Source organism: Chiloscyllium plagiosum, chromosome 9 (assembly GCF_004010195.1).
Source record: "Chiloscyllium plagiosum isolate BGI_BamShark_2017 chromosome 9, ASM401019v2, whole genome shotgun sequence".
Lineage (NCBI taxonomy): Eukaryota > Metazoa > Chordata > Chondrichthyes > Orectolobiformes > Hemiscylliidae > Chiloscyllium > Chiloscyllium plagiosum.
In genome coordinates, this window is record NC_057718.1 from 40,083,980 (window position 1) to 40,106,064 (window position 22,085).

General features: G+C 38.2%; 1 protein-coding gene across 2 annotated transcripts in view; it reads left to right on the top strand.

Annotated features, from left to right (window-relative positions):
- The window catches only part of rab3gap2 (RAB3 GTPase activating protein subunit 2 (non-catalytic)), a 95,337-nt gene that overhangs the window by 40,279 nt on the left and 32,973 nt on the right, over positions 1-22,085 (top strand). For both annotated transcript variants that reach the window (XM_043695776.1, XM_043695777.1), the window contains 14 exons: positions 1,718-1,816; positions 4,348-4,496; positions 4,651-4,730; positions 5,576-5,665; positions 10,194-10,333; positions 12,916-13,132; positions 14,180-14,323; positions 15,540-15,622; positions 16,635-16,699; positions 16,976-17,066; positions 19,369-19,496; positions 19,764-19,977; positions 20,900-20,997; positions 21,865-21,970. In XM_043695776.1, the coding sequence (XP_043551711.1) occupies positions 1,718-1,816; positions 4,348-4,496; positions 4,651-4,730; positions 5,576-5,665; positions 10,194-10,333; positions 12,916-13,132; positions 14,180-14,323; positions 15,540-15,622; positions 16,635-16,699; positions 16,976-17,066; positions 19,369-19,496; positions 19,764-19,977; positions 20,900-20,997; positions 21,865-21,970 (1,704 nt within the window). The remainder of the gene's footprint in view (positions 1-1,717; positions 1,817-4,347; positions 4,497-4,650; positions 4,731-5,575; positions 5,666-10,193; positions 10,334-12,915; positions 13,133-14,179; positions 14,324-15,539; positions 15,623-16,634; positions 16,700-16,975; positions 17,067-19,368; positions 19,497-19,763; positions 19,978-20,899; positions 20,998-21,864; positions 21,971-22,085) is intronic.

Below are 22,085 nucleotides of genomic sequence, written 5' to 3' on the forward strand. Positions count from 1 at the left end.
ATGGTCTATAATTACCAGGGTTGTCTCTACTCCCCTTCTTGAACAGGGGAACCACATTTGCTATCCTCCAGTCTCCTGGCACTATTCCTGTAGACAATGACGATTTAAAGATCAATGCCAATGGCTCGGCAATCTCCTCCCTGGCTTCCCAGAGAATCCTGGGATAAATCCCATCCAGCCCAGGGGACTTATGTATTTTCACACTCTGCAGGATTTCTAATACCTCTTGCTTGTGAACCTCAAACCCACCTAGTCTAGTAGCCTGTATCTCTGTATTCTCCTCGACAACATTGTCGTATTCTAGAGTGAATACTGTCCAAAAATATTCATTTAGTACTTCCCCTATTTCCTCTGACTCCACACACAACTTCCCACTACTATCCTTGATTGGCCTTAATCTTACTCTCGCATTCTTTTATTCCTTAAATACCTAGAGAAAGCATTAGGGTTTAACCTGATCCTATCCGCCAACAACTCCTGGCTCTTCTGAGCTCTCTCTTTAGGTCTTTCCTGGCTACCTTGTAACCCTCAAGCACCCTAACTGAGCCTTCACATCTCATCCCAACATAAGCCGCCTTCTTCCTCTTGACCAGAGATTCCACTTCCTTCGTAAACCACGGCTCCCGTGCTCTACAGCTTCCTCCTTGCCTAACAGGTACATACTTTTCTAGTTGTCTTCAAATCACTACATCCATTTGGTTAGTCTAGGTAAAAAAAAATGTTTTCAGCTTTGTTAACAATTCTGATTTCTGAAGCTGGATTGGAAGTTGTTCTGTAAGATGTAGGATTTACTGTCTTTTTGTAACTAGATTCCAGACCCATCAGCATTGGTCAGTTGGTTTTATAGGTGAATGATAAAAGGGAAAGTTGAAAGAAGTTAATAATGAAGTTGGGTAATATGAGAGCATAACCTTGGTCTGGTAATGATTGGTCATAGTGATTTCACAAGATTGTAGAAGGTGACTATAGTACTGTGTGTTGACTAGATTGTCCTTTGGCTGTATTCCATATGCTGCCAGATTGTGGATATCCTTGTTTAGATACGATGTTAACTAGAGGAATCCTTCCTAAAATAAATTCTTACCTGTCAGTCCTAAGAAAAGGGAATCAAATATTGTTAGGATAGATAGGAATGCGACATTTGAAACAAACCGATCAGCTATGAACTTATTAAATGTTGGAGCAGGCTCAAGGAGCTGAATGTTTTTACATTTTTTTTCATTGTCATGGAACCTCTGGTTTGAGCTTCATAATGTATGGCATTGAAAGAGCCTCATTACATGGACTACAGCAATTTAATGAGTCATACAGCACAGAAACCTTCACCTTTTTCTCAAGGTCAGAAATTAATTCTATTATTGTTGGCAATGCTTATATAATGAGGATTTCATTTGCTGCAAGTCATATTATATAGCCCCCAACCCACTGTGACTAGAATTTAGTCCTAAAACTGTACCACCAACCTTAAGGCCATCTCTCTGGAGCATCTCCCACCAGATCCTATTGTAGAAACTTCCTAATTGCATTCCATAATTTGGTAGTAATACAGTACTGAAAATTACAATATCTCTAGTGGAATTTGTTTTTTAGTTCTGTAACAGTCCTTCTCTAATGAGTGAATTTGGTGACTTATTTTACTGCATAAAACAAATGAATTTAGTTCCTTATAAAGCATTACATTTTACTAATTTTCTTGTTACATTACACTTCCTTGCAGCTGCAGCTTCAGGTGCTGAAAGCGTACAACCTCCACCACTAACTTACAAGAAATGGGGCCTGCAGGATGTTGATATGATAGTGGATCATGCAAGCATTGGTAATAAAACTATCCCTTTTTAAAAAAAATGCAATATTTCATAATGCTTAATTTTGTGAAATATTATCTGCAGACGTAAGAGCATGGTTTCACTTATGACTGACTATCAGGTGGAGGTAAGATGGAGGAGCTGGCCTAAATTTGGGGAAAGTTATCATGAGAGATAACTTCTCTGTGTCACCAGTGGTCTAACCTTGTGGCCCAAAGTGTAGCAGCATCTGACCATCTTCTTTGAACTATTTTGGAGCAATTTCCCATTTGATTGGTCAAGCTTCCTTCAGTATGATCGCTCAATATAGAATGTGATGGGAAAAGAAGTTCTGAATTGTTGAGTACCTGGAAAGTAAACTGCTTGAGTCATATCGGTAATCTTCATTTAATGGTGCCCTGCTTATTGTTGTTTCGTCTTAATGTTGTTTGTTCTTTATGACCTGTGTATTTTTCATTGTTATTTTTGAGCCGGAATTGTTGGCATCTGTTACCATCGCACGTGAGTGCCCAGAATTGTACTACCCACATCCCAGACTCAGGCTCTTCCTTTTGTTCTGGCCATGGGCAAAGCATCTTGCCTCTGTCCGGGCCTTGCTGCCTGGCCCAGTCTCCTGACTTGCTCCACCCTGGCTACATCACTTGAGGTTTCATCTTTCCCTAGCTTCTCATCTCAATACTTGCTCCAACCTTTCGTTACTTCCCAGCCTTCTCTTCTCTTAGACTTGTACAGTCATGGAGATGTACAGCACAAAAACAGACCCGTCGGTCCAACTCCATGCTGACCAAATATCCTAACCTAATCTTGTCCCATTTGTCAGCACTTGGCTCATGTCCCTCGAAACCCTTCCTATTCATATACCCATCCAAATGCCTTTTAAATGTTGCAATTGTACCAGCCTTCACTACTTGCTCTGGTAGCTCATTCCATACAGGTACCACTCTCTGTGTGAAAAAGTTGCCCCTTAGATCTCTTTTATATTTTTCCTCTCTCACCCTAAACCTATGCCCTCTCATTCTGGACTCCCCTACCACAGGGAAAAGACCTTGTCTATTTATCTTATCCATGCTCCCCATGATTTTGTAAACCTGTATAAGGTCACCCCTCAGCCTCCGATGCTCCAGGGAAAACAGCCCCAGCCTGTTCAGCCTCTCCTATAGTTCAAACCTGGCAACATTCTTGTAAATCTTTTCAGAACGCTTTCAAGTTTCACAGCCTCCTTCCGATAGGAAGGAGACCAGAACTGCACGCAGTATTCCAACAGTGGCCTAACCAATGTCCTGTACAACCTTGTTCTCTCAATCTAGCCTTCGCTTATGCTGAGGCTCATTCTGTCCCCATGGCCTTGTCCCCTTACACTCTCCTGGACCTGTTTCTTTTGCCCCAGACTTGCTTTCCATCTCCATTTGTTTTTGGTTGTTTATAATCAACCTGTATAGATGCTAACTCTCGCCTCTGAAGCAAGGTGGGAGTTGAACCTGGTCCAGAAATAAGTACATTACCACTCCACCGCTGCCATTCTTGCCCTTTCGGCTTCTGGTGTAACATCCCTTTGCTTTCTTCCTGTGTCCTCACTGCCCTTCTGGATTTGAATTGAGACTGGGACTCCACCTAATGGCAGAATACAGTCAGTGCAGGTACTCTTGGGAGGCCAATTACCTAACAATACTCAGTACTGTTGAATTTTACGCTTTTAAGTTTATGTTCTTCTTGCATCTACCAAAGTAGGAATTTAGCCATTTAAAGTACAGATGAAATTAATTTCAACCTGGCGTACAGGAGTAATGTTTTACCTTGTTTACCTCTGAAGAAAGCCCTGTGAAATCTAACTCCTGTGTGAAGCACTGATTCCTGTGGGATTCGACGTTCATTTAAAGTTTATTTCCAATTTGGTGATCTATGTTGCCTCTTCAGGATTTGCATTCATATTCAGAAATAATTTGATCTTTATTAACAGGCTTCAGCTTTGGAATGCCTTGTTATGTTGATGGAGTCATAAAAATGCATTGTTTTATTTGTATTCTTGCAACACTGAAGGAACTTTACTTGATTCATATTCAGAAATAATTTGATCTTTATTAACAGGCTTCAGATTTGTTGACCATCTGAATACCCCAGTGCGTTGTGGCAAGTTAATTCCCTGCTGTTAATGAAATCTTGCAGTGTACAATTGGCTGCCATATTTGCATTACTAAAATAGACCAGGCTTTAAAAGGAATTACCTGATTGAAGAGCTTTGGAATGCCTTGTTATGTTGATGGAGTCATAAAAATGCATTGTTTTATTTGTATTCTTGCAACACTGAAGGAACTTTACTTGTGCAATGCTTTCCAAATGATCCTCATGTATGTATGTATGTATTTCCATAGATCTGTTTACAATGTCCGTGATGTGCTTGGATTTTCTTGCATTTCTTCACTCAGTTATTTGAACTGTGAACAGAACTGAGAAACCAATATGCTTGAGCATTTATACCTTATTTGTTATATTCACAGTGGAATAAGCTTTAATATACTTATAACATTTTCCTGTTTTACATTAGGTATTATGACCCTTTGTCCATTTGATCAGTTGAAGACTGCCTCTATTTTAGGTGGATTTAATGCCACAGTAAAAAGCAGTCCACCAGCAATGTCAGAATATGTAACTGTTGGATCTGGCCCATTTGCTGGTTTCTTCTATGCTTTGGAAGTGAGTTTTTGTTTGAGTTTATCTCAGTTTAAAATTTCTGTAGAAGAAATCCATTTAGAATTAATTACTTTACCATCAGGGAACATACTTAGTTGTAGCATTTGAAAGGACGTTTCCACTACTTTGATGAAACATTTTGTTTATTTATTTGCAGGGTAGCACCCAGCCATTGCTATCACATGTTGCTTTAGCAGTTGCCAGCAAGCTTACATCTGCTTTATTTAATGCAGCTAGGTAAGAAAGCAGTTTTCTTTGACTTGTTAAAATTACATTTAAGTGATTAAATTAATGCTGGATTATTTTTAGTTTCAATTTTGAAACTTCTTTTGACTTGGTTAACCTCTTGATTACCTCTGCATCCTCATGAATACATTATTTAATTTCTCAGATTTAATCTTGAATTACGTTTTTTGTTTTTGAATTGTTTTCTAATTTGGTTTGTATATTGCATGATTAATTTTTAGGTGTGATAGATAAATGTATCATTTTCTGCAGAAGATGAGATTTCAGTCTTAATATCTCCTCTTCCAGTTAATAAATACAACTTACTCATCCTCTTATGTTTCACATCGTCATGAATGATGTATGTCCATCTGTTGCACTGATCACACTTTGGCTTGTGTTGAATTGATGCCTCCTGTAACCTTTTACCCAGTCTCCGGGATATTGGCTGGAATAAATGTTAGATAATACCCATGTCTATAAAACAGTTGTCCTTTTATCAGGTCTTTTGTTACAAAAATGTAAAAAAAATATTTATACACAATCAAAAATATGCTTAGTGATAGAATCTTGTAGTTAGAGTAGAAATTGTAAATGTATTGGAAAGGCTTTAAATAGAATTGTGTAATGAAAATGGCATAGTTCATAAGATTGATTCAGGGTCAAACATTGTAGGTGTTCTTTTCAATGCTAGTGCTTTTATTGACTGGCTGATTTAAGAATGTCAAGTGCTTGGTTCTTTTAACTATGTAAAGATTATACTTGAAAGTAAGTAAATGTTTGGTTGGCACATTTATGTTCTGACTAAATCTTGCCAGACTCTGATTTTTATGAGAGTTTCTTGGTATGTTTTCTAGTGGATGGCTTGGTTGGAAAAGCAAACATGATGAAGAGCTGGTGCACAAACAGAAACCAAAAGTTGAGCCAGCAACTCCGCTTGCTGTAAGGTGGGCGAATGTGTCTTTAACAACAAAATAAAAAAAGGAAAATTAAGATCTCCATCATGTCACCTTGTCAAATGTTTTCTGACTGTTTGTAATAACCTCGTGAAGTCATTGTTTCTACAAGATGAGCCATTATTGGTGAACGTATCTAGGGGTATTGCAAAATCTTTTGTGTGTGTGTGTGTGTGTGTGTGTGTCGTTCAGAGTTTATTCTTTGATGGAGTGAGTTTAGTGCTGGTTCTTTTGAAGAGCAATCCAGTTAGTTCTACTCCATAGCTCTTTCCTAATCCCTGCAATTGTTTTCCTCATGTCAGGTCTTGCATTCCAAATCCTAACCATTCGTTATGTAAGTGGTTTTCCTCATGTGCTGGAAAACATTTTACCAATCACTTTAAATTTGTTCCTTTTGATCACCTTTCTTCCAAATTTGGTAAAGAGACTAAGTAAATATATTCTTTTATAAAGACGTGAGAATTCTAAACACACACCAAATCTTCATACAAATACATATTAGTGGCCTGCATATGTTTGGACTATGGGAGGAAACAGGAGCACCCAGAGGAAACCCATGCAGAAATGAGGAGAATGATCCAGTAGTGTGCAGACCAGGTGGATTGGCCATGCTAAATTGTCAATAGTGTGCGGGGATGTGCATATTAGGTAGATTAACGGGGGGAAATGTAGGATTACAGGGATAGGGTAGGGGTATGGATCTGGATGGATGCCCTTTGGAGGATTGGTGTGGACTCGAGTTAAATGGCCTGCTTCCACATTTTAAGGATTTTATGACCGTACGAGTGTGCAAACTCACAGAGACAGTTGCCTAGGGGTGGAATCAAATAGGAGTTCCTAGCACTGTGAGGCAGCAGTGCTAACCACTGAGCCACCATGCTGCCCAGTATTGTATTGCTCTCATTGAAGTTTGAAAGGGTTGTGCCTTCACTCTGAGGCTCTGCCCTCAGGTCCTAGTCTCTCTTACTAGTGGAAACCTTTCTCCAAAGCTATCCAGGCCTTTCAGTATTCTGCAAATTTCAATGAGGTCTCCACTCTCATCTTTCGAAACTCCATCGAGTACAGACATAGAGTCCTCAACCGCTCCTCATATATGACAGACCTTTCACCCCTGGGATCATTCTTGGTAAACCTCCTCTGGAACTCCTGTAAATCTAGACTTGAAATGAATGCTAACATTGCATTTGACTTGCTAACTGCCAATTGAATCTGAATATTAGCCTCAAGAGAATCCTGAACCAAGAGTCTCAAATCCCTTTTATGATTCAGATTTCCAAAGCTTTTCCCTGTTTAGAAAATAGTCAATACCTCTATTCTTCCTATGAAAGTACTCTACCTCACACTTTCCTACATTATATTTCATTTGCCACTTCTTTGTCCATGCTGCTTGTCTGAGCAAGTCTTTCTGCAGCCTCCAAGCTTCCTCAAGACTACTTGCCCTTCCACCTAATCTTGTGTCATCTGCAAACTTAATAACAATAGCCTAAGTTCCTTCATCCAGATCGTTAATGTATAGTGATTCCTGCGGAACTCCACTAGTCACCAGCTACTGTCCTGAAAAAGGCATCTTTTTCCCCACTTCTGCCAGTCAGCCAATCCTCTATCCATGCCAACATCTAGCCTTTAACACCCTGGGCTCTTACTTAACAGCCATCTGTGCTGCATCTTGTCAAAGGTCTTCTGGAAATCGATTGGCTTTCCTTTGTCTAACTTGCTCATTGCCTCCTCAAAAAATTCTAACAGACTTGTCAGACATGACCTCCTCTTGCCAATGGATGTAATGACGACTGCAGATGCTGGAGAAGCTAGAATCAATAAAGTGTGGCATTGGAAAAAGCGTAGCACGTCAGGTAACATCTGAGGAGCAAGGGTATCGACGTTTTGGGCATGACCTTTCATCAGGACTGGAGAGGAGGAAGGGGCTGAGAACTAAATAGTGGGAGGGATGTGGGGCTAAGGGAAAGGTAGGTGGGATGGCAATAGATGGGTGATGGAGAAGATAGGTGGGCAGGAAGATGGACAGATAGGTCAGGTCAAAAGGGTGGTGTCAGAGGATTGGATCTGGGATGGGATGGGGCAGGGGAGATTTTAAAGTTGGTGAATTCAGTGTTGAGGCCATGTAGATGTTGCCTCCTGAGGCAGAAGATGAGGTGACCTTGTTTAGGTGATGGAGGAGGCCCAGGATGGACATGTCTTCGGTGGAGTGGGAGGGGGAAACAAAATGGATGGTCACAGGAAGGTGGGATTCATTGGTGCGTACGGATCAGAAATGTTCCCTGAACTGTTCTGCGAGTTTGCGCTTGGTCTCTACGAAGTAGAGGAAAGCACACTGGGAGTAATGGATGCAGTAAATGAAATTCGAGAATGTGCAAGTAAATCTCTGCTGGATTTGGAATGATCCTTTGGGTGGAGGTGAGGGGGTGGAGGCGTGGTCACAGGTTTTGCACCTCTGACGGCAGCTGGGGAAGGTGCCAGGTGTGGAGAGAGGGTTGGTGGGGAGTGTGGACCTAACGAGGGAGTCATTCATGAAGCCATACTAATTCAGTCTGCTTTACCATGCACTTCCAAGTACTCTGCAATCTCATCCATAGTCATGGATTCAAAACTTTACCAATGACAGGCCAGGCCAACCGGCCTATAGTTTCTACCTTCCGTCTCCCTCCGTCCCACAAACAGGGGTGTTACGTTCACCATTTTTCAGTCCTCTGGGACCCTCTCTGATTCCAGTGATTCCTGAAATATCACCACCCATGCTGCTACAGTTTCCTCAGCTAACTCCTTCAGAACTCTGGGGTGTAGTCCATCCTGTTGGGTGATTTATCTACATTCACTCCGTTCAACTTCCCAAGCACCTTCTCCTTAGTGATGGTCACGACACTCACCTCTGCCCCTGACCATCTTGAAGATCTGGTATGCTGTTGGTGTCTTCCACCATGAGGGATGATGCAAAGTACCTATTCATCTCTTTTGCTATTTCTTTGTTCCCAATTACTGCTTCTCCAGCCTCATTTTCCAGCAGTCCAGTGTGCATTCTTGCCTCTCCTGTCTCTTTATAAATCCAAAAAATCTCTTTCAATGTTCTTTTATCTTTTATTTCATCTTCTTCCCTCCCTACTGCTTTTTTAGATACCTTTATTGATTTTTAAAAGCTTCCCAATCCTCTGGCTTTGCACTAATCTTCACCACATTGTATACTTTTTTTTGCTTTTGTGCTGTACCTGACTTCTCTTGTCAGCTATTGTCACCTTGTCCTCCCCTTTAGTTTGCTTTTTCTTCCTGGGGATGAATTTCTGCTGTGCCTCCTGAATCATGCTAAAACACTCCATTGCTGCTTCATCGTCTTCCCTGATAAGCCCCCCTTCCACTCAAGTCTGGCCAGCTCCTTCTCATGTCTTTGCATACAATGGTAATACCATTCGGTCTGATTCCAGCTTCTCTCCAAACTGCAGAGGGAATTCTATCATATTATGGTTGCGCTCCCCAGGGGTTGCTTCGCCTAAAGTTCCCTAATCAAGTCTGTCTTAATACACATTCACCAAATCCAGAATAGCCTGTTCCTTAGTGGGCTGTACCACAAGCTGCTCTTTTTAAAAAAACCCATCTCTTAGACATTTCACAAATTTTTTTTTGATCAGCTGCCAACTTGATTTTCCCAGCCCACCTGCATTTTGAAGTTCCCCCATCACTATCATAATAGTGTTTTTCTTACATGCCTTTTCTATCTCCTGATTTATTTTCTGCCCCAAATCCTGATTATTGGTTCAAGGTCTGTATATAACTCCAATGAGAGTCTTTTTGCCTATTGTGGTTCCTGAATTTCACCTACACAGATCCTATGTTTTCCTACTCTGTATTACCTCTAGCTATTGATTTAATTTCATTTCATACCAACAAGGCAACCCCACTCCTCCTGCCCATTTGCCTGTTCTTTTGACAGAGCAAGTATCCTTGGATATATAGTTCCCAGTCCTGATCCCCTTGTACACACTGTTCAGTGATACCCACAACATCACACTTGCCCATTTTAATCTGCACTGCAAGCTCATTTAATTGGTTTTTTATACTGTGCATTGAAGTACAGCACAGTCCTGTGTTGATTGCCCCCTTATCATAGTTGTCTCCTTATCTGCTGTGCCTGAACTTAGATTCCTGACCCCTTCCGTACTCTGTCCTATTACTTGTTCTGGAAACCTTAATAACCTCTGCTGAGCCCTCCTCCCTCTTTAACATGTTCCATCATTTTCCAAGCAGCTGAACCCACTACCCTGCTATTTAGTTTAAAACCCTACCCTAGAAGTTGGTTCTACTACACTACCTGTAGCTCTTTAATGCATCTTAGCAATGGTAGCTGAAAACAGTACGCCAGGTATTGTCTGATCAGCACGCTATTAGTTTTGATGGGCTGTTCCACTGACCTGTTTGAATATTTCTTCTCCTCTTTACAAGAATGGAAATGAGTTGTTGTAATATTGTTACAGCTGTTAGTAAGCTATGCTTTTGTGTTCTGTTTATTTTGTAGGTTTGGCATTCCAGACTCTCGTCGGCGTGGAGAAAATATTTGTCTATCACCCTGCAATACTCTGGCAGCTGTGACAGATGATTTTGGCCGAGTCACTTTATTAGATGTGGCAAGAGGTGTGGCAATACGCATGTGGAAAGGTGAGGCTGACATTTTGTATACAATTCCTGCAACAGTTATTGAAGTATCAAAATCTCATATTTTTAAAGATTTAAATTTAAGATTTAAAGATTTTTACGTATTACTTCATGTGCTTATAATTGTCTCTCACTGTAAACAATATTTTAGTTTGCATTTATCCCATTGTTTTGAATGATTGCTATGTCATTGTTGGGGATTAATTATCCTGTGAAATGATTTGGATAATTTTGTAGAATGTATACACCAGAAATTTCATTATAGTAAATTTTGCTTTTCAAAATATAACTTTGATTGCATTAAGCCTCTACAGGTCTTTGCGATTTTTGAGAAGATTTGTAGCTCAGATTGAGGTTCAGGTTGTAAGTTTGCTCACTGAGCTGGTAGTTTTGTTCTCAGACATTTCATCACCATGCGAGCTAACATGGTCACTGAGTCTTTGTTGAAGCGCAGGTGTTCTGTCCCGCTTTCTATTTATGTGTCTTGGTCTGTTAAGGTGGGTGATATCATTTCCGGTTCTTTTTTCTCAGAGGTTGGTAAATGGGGTCCAAATCAATGTATTTATTCATGGAGTTCTGGTTTAAATGCCAGGCCTTCTAGGAATTCCTGTGCGTGTTTCTGTTTAGCCTGATAACTAACCAGAGAGCACCAAGTCCATCATCAAGGACAGCATCCTCAAGCTGGTAGACCTGTGCCTTACTAAGCACTTCACCTTCAATGACAAGACCTACAAACAAATCAACGGGACACCCATGGGATCGCCAGTATCAGAATCTTAGCAGAAGCAGTGATGCAGAGACTAGAACAAACAGCTTTCCCCACAATCCAGCCCATTCTAATGACCAGTATTGTCAGAAATGTTGTAACTAATAAATTTAAGAAAATTCCAAAGCATATCAATATGTTTTAGTTCGCTGAATTAACTTTCAAAAGACAGTTCTGCCTTATTTTGTTTCCCAAAAATAAATAAACAGCATTTTACCAAGACTTGCACCTTGATTACTATACTGAAGTATGTTAACATTGAAGAGACAAAATAATATTGCTAGGTACAACAAATTACAAAGTTCAAAATAACCATACACAATTTGTTACAGAGTTTGTATATGTTTCAAAAGTAAACCAATTTAGGACATAGCCTTTGCATGAAACCAAAAGCAGTTTTCACTTCAAAGGACATAATGTTTGTTCTGTCATATATAAAACCATGAAACTGATATCTTCTTGCATTTGTTTATTTTAATCCCAGGGCAGATTACACTTTCCACTTAGCACTGAGCCAAATGTTGTGACGGAGCAGAACATTACAGACCACAATTGAACAAAACATTAAATTAACTTATCATGTTTTGGATCAGGTCTCAATTACTGAAAGATCAACTTGACTCCACATAAGTAATGGTTACATTTTGATGATTAGAAGTGCAGAAGGAGGCCATTGGGATCTGTCATGGTATATGCTAGCCCTCTAAAAGAACAGTTCACCTTGTGCCCTCCTCTGCCTTTTCCTGCAGCTCTGCAAAATTTTCCTTTTTCAGATAATTATTCAATTGCCTTTGGAAAGTCTCAGTTGTGTTGCCTCCATCAGTGATTCAAATCACTCACTGAGGAACAGAGTTTCCTCATGTTATCATTGCTTCATTTGATATTTTACTTTAATTCTGCACTCTCTCTGGTTCTTGATTTTCCCCAGTGATGGGAACAATTTCTTCTTATATACTTGTCTAGACCCCTCATGATTTTGAAATCATCTATTAAATCTCTCAACCTTCTCTTCCCCAGGAAAACTTCTCCATTCTTTCTAGATAGTTGAAATTTCTCACCTGGAACCATTCTTTTGAATATTTTTAGTTCCCTCTGTGACACCTTCGATACGTTGTAAAGTGTGACGCTCACAACTGGAAACAGTATGAGACCGAACCAGTGGCTTATATAGGTTGGATATAACTTCTTTGCTTTAGTACTCTTTGTTCTTATTGCGAAAGTCTGGAGTAAGCTATGCTTTATTAGCTATTCTCTTGGCGTTTTCTGGTTTATTAAATTTTCATACACTAAATGCCCCATGCACCCTGATCCTTCTGCTCCTACACCTTGATCAACCTAATTTGTTACCTTATTAAAAACACAAGCAAGTTAGTTAAAAGTGATTTCCCATTACAAATTCATTCTGCTTTCTTCAAATTAACCTGCATTTTCCCAAATGATTAATAACGTCTCATATGATCATTTGTAAATGCTTCCCAAGCCTAAGTTAAACCAACTGGGCTGTTTGTTCTAGGTTTCCTTTACACCCTTGTTTTGTTTTTAATGTTTTCAATGCTTTAGTCCTCTGGTACTGCCCTTCAACCCAAGTAATTATGTTAGAAAGAGAGCAGGAAAGATGCATTGAGCAGCTGCATTATTGCACACTTAGTCCTAAAGCATAATTAAAAACTACCCTGGGAATTAGGCAGGAGAGCGAAATGTGTAAAAGATTTAAATAAAAGTTTTATATTAAAGGCCATCCATTTGAGTTTGCTCGAGGTCTGGATGCTCTTGCTCTGTTGTATGTTTTTTTTTTAAAAAATTCTGTTGTGTTTGCTAGGATACCGCGATGCACAGGTTGGCTGGATCCAGGTATTAGAAGATCTTCAAGAAAGAGAAACAGAGAAGAGCAATTTCTCTCCTTTCAGTAGTCCCACAGGCCTAAGACGAGTGGCTCAGTTCCTGGTGATCTATGCCCCAAGGAGAGGAATCCTGGAAGTATGGAGCACGCAGCAAGGTCCAAGGGTTGGGGCATTTAATGTCGGGAAATACTGCAGGTTTGTAAAGTGGAACAACATCTGCAAGTTGTATTTTTAGTCACGTGTAATAAATGCTGTTTCTGTACATGAGGAATGGGTAGGTGAATGGTCCAGAGTTGGAATTTTAGGCATTTTTGTAACAATATTTCTTTTTAAGGGGAGAGGTGCGCCAGGGCAAAAAAGGCTTTTTTTTGTCATTCAGATGGTTCGAAAGATTTTGAAACTTGTATTCCGCCATGGAATAGCATGCATTTTTCATGCAGTAAGGCTTGTATTATCGAATAAAATTATTGAACTCCAATAGAAATTAACTAAACTGAACCCTTTTTAAAGAAAGTACATTGTCATAAGTCTTAACAAGTGTACACATTGTTGACTTAAAAGGACTCTATTGCTGATGAGCAATATGAGCAACTCTGTCTTCTGAGGTACATAAAGCCAATGCATCCTGCTCATTTGGTGGTTCTTTTCCATCCAAATTAATTTTAATTTTTGCTTTCTTGGGTGATGTTTATATTTAATCTGGAATGTGGTTTATGACATTTTGAAGATATAGACTTAAAATCCTGTCAGTCAGTACTGTAAATTTGATAAGGAATAAGGACAGGTTATTTATTGCAAGAGTTTCTACTCCACATGCAATCCTTTAAGATTGTGGAAATCAATTTATTGGTAAAATTTTAAATAGTGAAACAGTTCAGAAGTGCAGGGTTATTTTGTACGATGGAGAATTCCAGACTAGGATACACATTTCTTTTTTTTCTTTGTGAAACAAAATGTAGTGTTGGTGATTCAATAGATAGAAATAATTGCTGGTGTTTGATGGAATTCAGTTATTAAATTTCTTAAGTGGTTGGAAGATATGGGATTAAATGGTTGAATGGACAGAATAGATAGACAAAAAATCATCCAACTTCAATTTTTTTAGTGTTCTTCAAAAAGTCTCACTGCAGTTAGAAAATATATTCACATCTAAACGTTTGAATGATTTTGATTTGCTGTATATTGTGAAATTAGATAGTATTCTGAACACTTCATAACTCTTTAAATGTGCCCCCTTTTTAGGTTACTGTATCCTGGATACAAGATTATGGGATTGAACAATGTGACCAGCCAGGGCTGGCAGCCACAAACCTTTCAGATTTGTCTAATTGATCCAGTAGATGGTAACGTGAAAACCGTCAATGTTCCTTTCCATCTTGCTCTGAGGTACTTTTATTTCATTTTTTTTTCCCCCACTACAAATAAGATTCTGGTACAATTTAGTATTTGGACAGGTACTACATGTATATCATAGTATTTGAGTAACTTTGAACTGAGAAGTAGACCAATCAGCACGATGGATCAGTGTTGGTGTTCCTATTGTATCAACATGTAATTCTATTCCTGTCTCCTTCACATACATATCGGGCTTAAATGCATCCATATTATTTACCTGAGCGACTTCTAACTTCCCTTCCTGTAGAGAAGCTTAACCTGAATTATTGAGTTGTTGAAAGATTTTTTATTTATGACTCCTGGTTCTGAACTCCTCCCACATGTGAAAACCTCCTCCACTCATAAAGTATCAAACTTCTTCATAATTTTAATGACCTTTAGTGACATTGCCTTTTTGGCTTTGCTGAAGAAAACAGCCCGATTCTGACTCTTTCCTGATGCCTGTAGCCTCTCAACTTTGATACCTTGCAACTGTTGATCTGTCTTTTCCCCCAACCAATAACGAGTGTTGAAGAAGTAACGGCTGATATGTGATAAGTGTCTTGCTGCTGATTGGGTTATCTAGTTGGCAATCAAATTAAAATCCAAATTTCTCCTCTCCGCTGTAATTAGTAGTATTTATAGGGCCAAGACCAGCTGGAATCTTGTTTCACCATCTTATGACCATTACTTAGTAAATAGAATGGTGAAAATGGTAGGACAGGATGGCGTGCTGAACAAAATTGTGCCCTTAGTGTTTAAATCAGTAATTATACCTTAGAATGCAAAAGGTTTAACTTAGTTTTAAACTATCACATAAATCTTGAAGTTAATTACTCTAAGTTATTGACATGTGGAAGGAACATTTTGACCATATGTTTGGAGTTATTCAAGTCAGTTTTGTATTTAGTACTTCAAAATGTATACCTACTGATGCATGTTTTAAAATATGTATTCTACTTAAGTATTTATGAAAAGTAAAGTTTTCTGGGTGTTTGATTTTAATGGAGTGAGCTATCCTTTTATTGAGACAAAAACAGAAATTGCTGGCAAAACTCAGCAGATCTGGCAGCATCAGTGGGAAGAAAGCAGAGTTAATGTTTCAAGCCCAGTGACTCTTCCAGCAATTTTTGTTTTTGTTTCAGATTTGCACCATCCACAGTTCTTTGTTTTATTGTTGTAATGAGTTTTTAAGAAAAAGGGCCACTAATGTCATAGTACTTTTCAGTGACAAGAAGAGTGAAAGAGCGAAGGATATGCATCTATTGAAGCGACTAACTACTTTGTTGAAGGCCAAAGTCTCAAGTTCTGGTAATTATTGTATTTAGTTGTTTGTGGTTGAAGTTGTAAAGCAATTATTGTTTGTAGTTGTAAAGCATTTTTATATTATCATCTAATCAGATATTATTAGCAGGCAGGTTAGATTTTAGTACCTTTTTATACAGTAGTAAAATAGACGGTACAAAATTGTAAACTGCACTGAAAATGTCTTATTCTGATTAAGCTAGATCACAGTGTGCATCCAGGATTTGATAACACTGACACATGTGTCAAGATGGATTCATGTTAGCAAGTTTATAAATACGAAGAAGTGTAGACTTAAATTTTGTGCGTACATGAAATTCATGAACACAAGATTAAAGCACTATTGCCTCAAATCAAATAAATAGAAACGTTTTGTTGGGTTTATGTCACTGAGGAGTTGAAAGCTTTTGAACTTGATCCATGTCGCTATTAATATTTGCAATGTATTTGGTATTCACTTTTAATTTTGAATTATTATTGAATTAATTCTGAATTTTATGTATATTGATACATGTTAAATGAAGCAGGAGCAAAACTTTGACTGAATAGTTGCATAATACAAGCAAATCACCATCCATTATATGCAGCACATGGTATTTGATCCTATTGACCGATTTATAGAACATAGAAAGGTACAGCACAGAACAGGCCCTTTGGCCCACGATGTTGTGCCGAGGATTAATCCTAATGTAAAATAACTTAACCTATGCACCCCCCAATTCACTGCAATCCATGTGCATGTCCAGCAGTCACTTAAATGTCCCTAATGACTCTGCTTCCACCACCACCACTGGCAACGCATTCCATGCATTCACAACACTCCTTAAAGTCCGACAATTGTAATTAAACATCAGGTGCTACCACATGGTGGCTAATTTGTTTCTGCCTGTTTTCACCATTGCCTGATATTAATTTCTACCCGATAATGTTAAGATCAATAACTGTAATTGTTGCTGTGAATGCTTGTATCTTCTATTTAATTAATTTTGCAATCTATTATTGTATATTCATATTTCAGAAAATCTGGAAACTGAAATAAAGATGCATCTTCTTGATATTAAGTATCCTGCTATGAAAAAGCAGGTAATTAAATCATTTTATAAAAATAATAAGCAGGAGCAAAACTTTGACTGTGAATGCTTGTATCTTCTATTTAATTAATTTTGCAATCTATTATTGATAGATTGATGAATTTTATATTCATATTTCAGAAAATCTGGAAACTGAAATAAAGATGCATCTTCTTGATATTAAGTATCCTGCTATGAAAAAGCAGGTAATTAAATCATTTTATAAAAATAATCCCATAAATTCTCTTTCCTATTTTGTAATTTCAAGTTTTTTTTCTTATAAATGCAGGCCTTAGAAAAATTGTTGGCGAGTAAAAATATCCCATTATCCAGCTTAACAAATTTAATTCAGGCTTTGTTGGACAGCTTAATGAGTCAAGGTAGGTATAAATTCAAATGAGTATATACTTGGAGTAATTTTTTGTTTTTCTATTCTATTCACTCCAGTTCTATTGGAGAATAATGTTATAATACTTGCATTTTTTTTGTAATTTACCTGATCGTTAAGATTTGCAATAAGACTTTTGTAAATGTTGGCCACATTGCTGCGTGCTTTGATTTCTTTTGTACTATGTCACTTAGACCACAAGCTGCTTAGTCTGTTTCACTCCCCTTCTCAGCCTTGAGGGTAGTTTACATAGTTTAGTAGTTATGCAAATCAGTAAGTTGCATGTTGGAGTTTCAGGATTTTAAGTTGATTTGTTATATTATGGGGATTTTTATACTAAATTTTTCATTCAGTCGAATGGGTTACTTCTATATTCTTCAGGTTTTCTACATGCTTAATATTTTGGTGAATATTGTAGAATCTGAGTTGAGTACAGAATCTTTTAACATTGGTTTGTTCTGTGTCATTATTTCTACATGCTTTTTTTTAAGGTGAACAAATAATACTGTTTAAAGACTGGTGCAATCTTGTATATTATAATTACATAGAAGTAGCGTAAGTGTTCATTAAGAACAAAGCTTTTAAATTAATTGCAAAGTTTTATTAATGACAATGTCAAAAATTATTGGAGAACCTAAGCTGAGTACAGAAAGTGAAGTTGAGAACCTAAAATGGAAATTAGGAGCAACAGAGTGTATAAATATATTAATGTGGGTGAAAAGGGAATCCACAAACTACTTATTAGTATTTTGTTAGAAAATAGGCAGGTTTAACAAAATGGTACAATTATGACAGACTCATGGAGTTGGAGCATGTTGCTGCAGAGATCTTTTGAGGACAAGTTAATATTGTTCAAAAAAAAGTCAAGGGAATCCTTGACTTTGTAATTATGCAAACCACAGTTGGAGTATTGGGATTTAATCCTGGATGCCTATTTAACATTCTTGAGCTGATTTCCTCAACCCTGCATGTTCTTACTTTCTGAATATTTAGCATATTTTGAAATATAGAAATATTTATGGTGAAGAAGACTGCCACCTTTCCTATTTATGTCAGTGCTGCCACCCAGACTAATTCTGTTTTCCAGTACTTGATCTATATCCCTGAAAATCATAGGACTTCTTCATGTGTATAGCCTGGCAGCTGAAAATTGGGAGGTTATTTGATCATAGAATCATAGAACCCCTGCATTGTGGAAGCAGGCCATTAGGCCCATCGAGTCCACACCTGACTCTCTGAAGAGCATCCCACCCACCCACCCACCCTATCTCAGTAACCCTGCATTTCCCATGCCCAAGCCACCTAACCTGCTAATCTTTGGATTGTGGGAGGAAATTGGAGCACCTGGAGGAAATGCATGTAGACACGGGGAGAATGTGCAAACTCCACACAGACAGTCATAGAGTCATAGAGATGTACAGCATGGAAACAGACCCTTCGGTCCAACCCGTCCATGCTGACCAGATATCCCAACCCAATCTAGTCTCACCTGCCAGCACCCGGCCCACATCCCTCGAACTCTTTCTATTCATATACCCATCCAAATGCCTCTTAAATGTTGTTGTAATTGTACCAGCCTCCACCACTTCCTCTGGCGGCTCATTCCATACACATACCACCTTCTGTGTGAAAAAGTTGCCCCGTAGGTCTCCTTTATATCTTTCCCCTCACCCTAAACCTATGCCCTCTAGTTGTGGACTCCCCGACCCCAGGGAAAATACTTTGTCTATTTACCCTATCCATGCCCCTCATAATTTTATAAACCTCTATAAGGTCACCCCTCAGCCTCCGATGCTCCAGGGAAAACAGCCACAGCCTGTTCAGCCTCTCCCCTATAGTTCAAATCCTCCAACTCTGGCAACGTCCTTGTAAATCTTTCATCTGCGATCTGAGGGTGGAACCAAACCTGGGTCTCTGGCACTGTAAGGCAGCAGTGCTAACCACTGAGCCACTATGCCACCTGCACTGAGCCACCATGTTGGGAGATATCACAGCAGAACATGATTATTTAAGGGTTTGCACTTTCAGCAGAGTTTACTTGACAGTAAGGAGAGACCGGAACCAATACCAATTATTCTGGTCTCAGTAATGGCACTGTTTTATTTGCAAAACCTGTTCGAGATTTGTAATTCCAGCACACACCTAGGATTAAGTGTCAGTGCAGCTATGAATGCTTTTCTTGATTGTGCTACTCAAGAGTAGTTATTTTTGACGTTAAAATGACCACCAAAGTATGTATAATGGGTTGTAATTCTGTATTGAATGCAACATTTTCCCCCATGTGTCTTTATCAGATCCTGAAAGTGTGGATGAAGGATTGTTGCAATTTAGTCTCTGCCAGCTGAAACTGCTTCACCTTTATACATGTGTGGACAAGCTCAATGCTAAAGAACTTGAACATGGTGAAGCCAAAACTAGCAATGTGAGTAGTTGTGTGAAGGTGCATTCAGTGTGATTGAATGGAAATAGTGTTTTAAATTGTTAAATTGTGATGGTACTTATAAAAATAAAAGCTGGAATTTGATTTATACTATTTGTAGCCTGTCTTCAATGAATGTTTTCTCAAGTATGTTTTGCTTCGAATAATTTTGTCATTAGAAAACACTAGAAAAATAAACTTTTACAGACAATAGTTAACATTAACATCCCATTTATTCCTTTCACTTTTTTTGGTGATGTTTGTTGGCAGGACTTGGCTACTTTGCTGCGATTGGAAGAAAGGGAAATTGTAAAAATTCGAACACTGCTGGATAATTATAAACAAGGAAACACCAGATGTACAGTCCACTTTGAGGAGGACAAAAACTATAAACTACCAATCCAAATGTTTCTGGAATATCTTGAGTTTGAAAAAGAAGTAATCAATGTGAAGAAACTAAGTGAAGATGAGTGTGTGGCTTTGGGTAAGTATACATAAATAAATCTTTGAGACTTATGAACATTTAGATGCTTTGTGTTGTGCACAAAAATTGATATAAAATTATTGCAGAGAAATGCACCCACTTGATGTTTAACACTGTGTTTCTGATAATAATGTTTTTTTTACAGGATTAGCTAATCATTCTGAATATTTTCTCCATCCAAAGTCCATTTTCTAGACAGCAATACTAATATAAAACTAAACTGATTTGTTTTGGAAGATAGTTGAGGCAGTCCTAACGTCACAGGGCACGTGCTCCAGAATATCAGGCTAATGCTGTGGGGACATATGTTCAAATGGCAGCTGGTGGAATGTCATGACATAATGCTATAGTACAAGATTTGCTCCATTTTGCTGTTTAATAGCAAGTGCAGGATGATTGAAGGACAAAAGTGGGGTGCAAACACTTAAAAATAGTATGACAGGGGAAGTTTCATCCCTCCTTGAAGTCTGGTTAGCATTTGTGAATGGAGAAAGGCTGAACAGTACAAAGTTCAGAAGAATTTTGCATATTTAAAAAGATAGTAAACCTTGACATATACTTAATAAAACATTGTTTGTGTTTGTGAATTGTTTGTCAGACTTGCATAATTAAATTGGAAACTAGATTTGATTATGCATCATAACTTACCCTTCTTAGGCAATGCAGCATCCCATCAAATTCAATTAGTTGGAAAATCTCAACTGCAGTATTATACAAGATTTATATGTGCACATGTTTTCCTTCAGTGCTAAGTTGTATATATAAATTGCCCTTGTGTGCTTTCATTTAGTATATTTGATGGCTTTTCTTTATTACAGTTAATGTAAACTGCTTGGCATTAAGTGAAAAATATAATAAGAATTCAGCAATCTATCTGAAATGAAATTTTCAATGCTATTTTTTAAAAATTTTCTTGTTGCAGGAGATTTCTTTTTTTGGGAGTCTCTCTGTGGGGGAAGCTCTGCAGAGGAAATGTGCCGTTTGCTGGAGTCTGCAGGAGCTAGGCCTCAACAGTTCTTGGTAAGTTTCTGGTACGTGCAGGTACATGAGGTAAATGAATTTGTCTTGACCTTGTACACACCAGAAGATAAGTGAAACAGAAGCCCAGGTTTATATACAGTATTTTGTTGTAAACCCTTGCTCTGTATTTGCTTCATGTTTGTGATATGGTATTAATAGGATGCAATACATGACTTGTCTGTGAAGAAATACAGTCCACAGCAAAAATATGCTAGCAGGTATGTCTAGGAAATAAATCTGCTCAATTTACATTGAGTTACAAAATATTATGCTTAAAGTTCTATGACTGTACTGAGCAATTATTTCTATTGCTGTTCCAAAGGCACAAACCTGTCAATTTCTTTCTTGTTGAAAATGGATAACTATTTACTGAATCCTGTAAATGAAAACAATAAATTTTGCCTTTAGTGTTGCATTATCTTTCCACTATTTATCAAGGAACTAGTGATTGTACTGAACACCAGTATTGACTATTATTGATACCAATGACTCTTCTAATGGGAAGCTTCTTAGCAAAGTATTTGTCAATATATTACATACCAAGTTTTAATTCCGCCACTAAAGTCTTGACCCTTTTGATGTGCATCACTTGATTTCATATTAGTATACTGATTTAACAACCATTTCTTTCCTCCTATAAATTGTAGTTTAAATCATATTGAAATCAATTAATGAATATTCCCCTCACTAACAGTGTAACTGGATTAGGGTTATATTCTTCATTGTCAGTATTGGAGTCTGACAATAGTTGTCTTATTTTTGTATGTTTTGGAGATGACAGAATGGGCAGTTATAGCAGTTTTAAGGACATGTATATTTTCTCTCTCTCTCTTTCCCCCCCCCCCCCCCCCCACCCCCCGCCCCAAGACATTACTTCTCAGTATGTGGCTCTATAAAGAGAGAGAAATTCTCAAGAGTGAGGAATCAATTCACAACCTCCACATGACGTTGTCTGTCTTAAACCAGATGAAAGGTAAGGTGCCGATTATTCATTATCAATAAGTCATATTATAGTTCATTTTGAAAACAAAGTGCTGGAGAAACACAGCATGTCTGGTAGCATCTATGAAGAGAAAAGCATAACCTCT